The 6,000-nt window shown below is 43.4% G+C and overlaps 1 protein-coding gene across 1 annotated transcript in view; it reads left to right on the plus strand.

The window, feature by feature from the left end:
* The window catches only part of NCAN (neurocan), a 52,707-nt gene extending 47,007 nt beyond the window's left edge, over positions 1-5,700 (plus strand). Inside the window, exons 11-15 of the mRNA XM_053465739.1 lie at positions 2,079-2,237; positions 3,255-3,337; positions 3,718-3,862; positions 4,159-4,341; positions 5,252-5,700. Coding sequence (XP_053321714.1) covers positions 2,079-2,237; positions 3,255-3,337; positions 3,718-3,862; positions 4,159-4,341; positions 5,252-5,427 — 746 coding nt within the window. The 3' untranslated portion in view covers positions 5,428-5,700. The remainder of the gene's footprint in view (positions 1-2,078; positions 2,238-3,254; positions 3,338-3,717; positions 3,863-4,158; positions 4,342-5,251) is intronic.
* Positions 5,701-6,000: the final 300 nt, after the last annotated feature.

The following is a 6,000-nucleotide window of genomic DNA, read 5'->3' on the forward strand; positions in this document are numbered from 1 at the left end:
TGCCGCAAGTTGGCACCCCCTGATGAGCGGCACCCGGTGCGGACCGCCCCCCGCCCCCTAGAGTGTGACGCCCTGTGCGGTCGCACACCCCAAAGGCCGGTCCTGCTCTAAGGGGCCGGGAAGCCCCCACCAGGGCCGGCCTTAGGGGTCTGCGGCCGCACAGGGTTTAAATTAAAACATCGGGTTTTTTTTTCAACTTTATTTAACATCCTCAATGTTAAATAAAGTTAAAAAAACTTTATTTAACATGGAGGATGTTAAATAAAGTAAAAAAAAAACCCGATGTTTTAATTTATACCCTGTGCGGCCGCAGACCCGTAAGGCCGGCCTTGGTGGGGACTTCCCGGCCCCTTAGAGTGGCGGACCCGGTAGGTAGGGTAGGGTAGGGGCCTGGAGCTGCAGCTCCATCAGCCCCTAAGTCAATGCGGCCCTGCCGTGGCCCGGCCCACCGGGCAAATGCCCGGTGTGCCCGATGGCCAGTCCGGGCCTGCGTTGAATATTAAGGGTGGGTTGTTGGATGGCTGTCCACAGAGGAGCAGAAGAAGATTTGCACAATGTTGCACAGTGTGGTGTGTGTTTTGTTGAGGGTGATCTGTGGTGCTCAGAGTGGTGTGTGCGCATGGTAGAATGTGGTATGTGTGTTAATTCACTTAAATAAGCACACACAGTCAGAGCCGGCCTTAGGCGTTGTGGCGCCCTGTGCGGACTACTCCTCTGGCGCCCCCCCCTCACTACCCCCCCTCTCTGCCCCTTCAAACTACCCGCCCTCTCTGCCCCTTTAAACTACCCCCCCTCAAACTACCCCTCCCCTCTACCCCTTCAAACTACCCCTCCCCTCTGCCCCTTCAAACTACCCCCCCTCTGCCCCTTCAAACTACCCCCCCCCTCTGCCCCTTCAAACTACCCCCCCCCCACTTACCTTGTTGCCGGAGTCCTGCGGTAAGAGCGGGAGGCATCCGTCTTCTCGCTCTGCCAGCATTTCATGTTGAGCGCCGGACTATACTGGCGCTCATGAGATGCTGGCACCGCGACGGAGTCACGGAGAGTAAGGGGCGCCGAGCGGTTGCCGAGAACTTCACGAGCAACCGCTCGGCGCCCCTGACCGGGACTTAGATTAAAGCATCGTTTTTTTTTTAAACTTTATTTAACATCAATGATGTTAAATAAAGTTAAAAAAAAAAACAAAAAAAAAAAACGATGCTTTAATCTAAGTCCCGGTCAGGCGCCCCTGCAACCATGGCGCCCTGTGCGGTCGCACAGGTCGCACACCCCTAAGGCCGGCCCTGCACACAGTGAATGTACAAACACACACAGCACACATACAGTGAACAGTTTAATTGGAATAGTAAATGCATTTCATGCATTTTCCTCTAACCCTCTTTATACCTTGAAAGTGGAAATTTTTGTGTTAAAGGCAGTTTAAGTATTGTGCCTTTTTCTTGTTAGCTATTTGTATGTGTCCTAGCTCTACTAGACAAACACTCTGAGTCCTTATCATCATACCTGGGAACTTCTGGGCTCCGGCTACCCGGAGCCTTCCCTTGCGGGACGCGCCTAGGACTGCACGTGACGTCGGTGGGCGGTCCCGCTGACATTACTGGGAGTTCCAGCTGATGTCGAGGGCGTTCCTGCTGACGTTGGGGCGTTCCTGCTGACAGCAGCGGGAAACACCCCCATTTAAAGGAAAAATGGGCGGGGAGCGGGGCGGAGAGTTCCAAGGTATGCTTATCATGCTGCAGTGTGGTAAACAGTAGAATGTGTCAGTCTTTATCACCCAGCCAGATACTCTGACTAACGAAAGTTGCCATAAAGAATCTGCTCAGTGTGTTGTCTGAGCAAGGAAAGTCACCCAAAATATCATATGGCAGACAACAATGGTAGCCTCTGTGTTTACAGATAGGGGTTTATTGGGGGGGTATAAAACCAAGCTTTTTTTCTACGCCAAGCTACTTTACTATATACATCACTGTATGTTATGCTGAAAGAAATAAGGTTATTTTTTTTATATTATTCCATATGACTACCCCATTATCTTGTTTTGTCTGCTATGTCTAAAAAATATTATCTGTTCGTTTTAGACACTGAGGGCTGTGACCACAACTGGCACAAGTTTCAGGGTTCCTGCTATCGTTACTTCCCCCAGCGGAGGCCATGGGAGGAGGCAGAGAGGGATTGCCGCCGACGGGCTGGGCACTTGACCAGCATTCATTCCCCAGAGGAGCAGGCATTCATTAACAGTAAGCATCACTGCATGTGCACATACATTAAGGAGCATGTCCAGATTAACTAGTGGACAGTGGCGGCACATGTCTGGAGTCCATCTACCTTAAAGAAGCCATGTCTTACAGAGAAAATGTTGATTTGTATCCAATGTGGATCTGTGTATGCACAGACTGGTCTTTTCACCAAACTGTGAGTCCGTTCAAATTCCCAAATAATTTTAATGTTCTCCTGCTTAGGAGTAATAAGATACACTTCAGACCACAACGTGAAGAACCTAACTGCTTCAACTACTTTTAACTCTGTTCAACTCTGGAACTGCAATAGAACTGCTATAGCAGTGTATGTGTATGAAAAAAACTATTAATACCCATTCATTATTGTTATTGGTTGCAGGTATGCTGTCTTTCTTTCTACTAAAGTAAATACAGATTAATACAGAAGGTGTCTTCCTTCATCAGGCCTTTTCCACATTCCCTGTTCTCTTTAACACACTTTCCTGTCATACCTATTATTTTGTCCCTTCTTTATCGCCAATCCGTCTTGGTAATTTTTTTTGTCTTTGTTTCTATTTTGCTTCTATGGAGATTGTTTTTCACGATCCCATACTCTATTTGACCCAGTTCGCCCTCTTCCACTTTTCATCTGTTGAGGTCTTCTGTCCATGAGATAACAACAGCTAGGTTCCCCACTCCCTGGCCTTTCCTTAGACGTCTGTGAAGAATGTCATTGAAGAACATACAGCTTAATATTAACTGAAACCTGTATTGATCTGAAAACGATTTTACAGCGTGTGAGGCTTCATCCAATTAAAGGGCATAATAAATACGCATGGCTTCATCTTTTTATATATTTGCAGAATCATTACTGTTATACATGTATAGTATTATTATTATTGTGCCAATTCAATAACAGCATAAAAAGACAGTGTTAGGATGTATCTCCCATCTTGCTCTGGCTAGCAACAGAAATGCAAGTGGTTGTCCCTTTGGCTCTTGCGGCGGCCACTTATATGATACTGTGTTTCTCCAAAGACTTTGGCCGTGAAAATACCTGGATTGGTTTGAACGACAGGACAGTGGAACGAGATTTCCAGTGGACTGATAATACAGCACTGGTGAGTAAGCCTCAGACAAGTGATACTAGCGGTCTTGTGATGTGCATGTCTCTGCATAACTAAATTGTAACATGTTATCATTTACATGTTTTATTCATTTGTATTATCCCTCAATCGAGCTGAAGATTTTGTGCACTTGTTTTGTGACATGACATTTGCACATTTGAAGTGATGTTGGGACTGGGAGCAGTCTAGGATACTCAGAATGCCCTAGATGTGTTAAGTGTTTTGACATGGAACTTTCCTTGCTCTCCCAAGGCGGTAGCTGCATTTATAGCAGGTGTAAATCTTTCAGGTAGATTACTTACCTTGTAGTTTATACCGGATTATGGAATGGAACAGTTTTGTGACATGGTGTGTCCTGTCTCCACGTGTTACAGCAATATGACAGCTGGCAGAGCCATCAACCAGATAATTTCTTTGCTGGAGGAGAGGACTGCGTGGTTATGGTTTCACACGAAGAGGGCAAGTGGAATGATGTGCCGTGTAACTACAAATTACCTTATATCTGCAAGAAAGGAACAGGTAAATCGTCAATATTCAAATAGTTACTCAGAGACCAGATAGTATTTTAAAAACCCCCAACAGGTTAAGGGCATCCAATCCCAATCTTACAAAGTAATACATTAACTCATTTTGAAACAAAATACTTTAGTCTGACTAAAGCACAAAAGCTCATGCCAAGTCACCAGACTTACCATTTGTGTTTTCCCATTAAAAATGAAGTATGGAAGTCAGATGGTGTGTTTTGGACAGGGACATTGAACACTGTAACACACAAATGTTGTAATCAGATTGTTAATTTCTATTCTTTATAACAGTTCTTTGTAGTTCACCTCCTGTGGTGAGAGATGCGTATCTAGTTGGCAAGAGAAGGGAGAAGTATAGCATCCATTCTACCGTACGTTACCAGTGCCAAGAGGGATTTGTCCAAAGACACATACCAACTATCAAGTGTCACCGGAACGGGAGATGGGACAGACCAAGGATTCTTTGTGTTAAACGTAAGCCTTGGAATAGACTACCTGGAGAAGGTGCAACAGTGAAGGGGAATTCCATCCCTGAAATAAATACAAAGATCCTAATGACTTCAGACTACCGTTAGTAATAAAATCTATAGAACACAGTAAAAATTAAATCTATAGCTTAAAGAGCTAGTGTCAGATGCCTGCCTAAAAAGAATGGTCCTTTCACATCCCCAGTATTATTGGTCATTCAACAAAGGCCAAACATATCTCCCAAGATTCACAAAAATCACGTGTAAAGAAATATGCATTTAATCCATTTTTAGGCAGAGCTCTGCTTTCTTCTTTACTTTGAATAAGGTTGCACTTTGAAGAAACATATCACTGCATCACTCTTGTTTGTTGCTTAATGTCAGAGTTCTCTTAAAGCCATAGATTCTGTACTCTAAGTAAAAGTTAAGTACTTGGATACAAACCTTTTGGTTTAAAGTAAGTCTTCCCTTAACCAGCCCAAGAGCAAATCTTATTTACCAAGCAGTTAGAGGAATATTTTAACCCCTAAACACAATACTATAATATATTATTATTTTAAGCACATTGCTGATCCTGTTGCCCACTTTTGAAAACATTTGGCCACCCCTGTACTTTTCTCACTGCTGTATTACTGCTGAAATCTCTGCTTGAATAGAGGTGACTTACCTCATGACAACTAGTGGTTTTTATGAGAACTGTAGTTTGAAACTTTTGGTTGCCGGCATTACGATGTCATTACAATAGAATCTTTAAGTGGGGAATATTAAAGAGTCTGAGGATTAGTTCATTTCAAAAGTCTCCATGTGCATTATGATCTGAATAGTTCAGAGATGTGAAAAAAATCAATATAATTGAAATACAGATAAAACACTATACAAAACACATGTATTCATTCTTATTTGTCTTAATTGGACAGCAAGAAGACATCACAGGACAAGGAGACACCACCACCAACATTGGCATCACCCACACAAGCTGCATCGCCACCACAACCATCACCGCAATCACCACCAACACCAGCACAAATCTCACCGGGAGCGGAGGAAAGAGGATCGACACCCACACCAGCGGAACAAGGACACCTACTATTAGTCCAAATCTCCCGTTCCCTATCACCCATGCATTCCACCTCCTGCTAATAAAATACAACATTTTGTGGTGCCATCCAGTGCTGGGAGAAACAACACACTTATGTCCAGATTCATTTAAGGCTCATTTTTTATATTAAATACATTTCTTGCTCAAAAACAAGGTTGGATATAATACAGAACCAATTTCCTTCTTAAATCTGATGGTGTCCTACTTATGTCCTGGTTCCCTGTAACATAATTCTGTAGCCAGACTACTCTGAAAGGACAGAAATCCGACTTAAAAAAAAGCTGTGTAATTAAGAACGTGTAATATGTTGTCATATGGACCTCTAGAAAACTGATGGTATATTCTACATGTATTGTTTTGTGGACCCATAATTCCAATTGGCTTTAATTTTGAAGAAGCCATGAAAATATTTCATACTGGTCTTTTTTGTGATTGACCACTGGAAAAAACTAAATCAGTGATGCAGAGAGCTCTACATGGTAAGCAGGAAGATCACTTGAACCTAATCTACAACATTGGTTGAATTCTACACTTTAACTCCAGGATTGAAATCAGTGAACAGACTCT

Source organism: Spea bombifrons, chromosome 1 (assembly GCF_027358695.1).
Source record: "Spea bombifrons isolate aSpeBom1 chromosome 1, aSpeBom1.2.pri, whole genome shotgun sequence".
In the NCBI taxonomy this organism is placed as follows: domain Eukaryota; kingdom Metazoa; phylum Chordata; class Amphibia; order Anura; family Pelobatidae; genus Spea; species Spea bombifrons.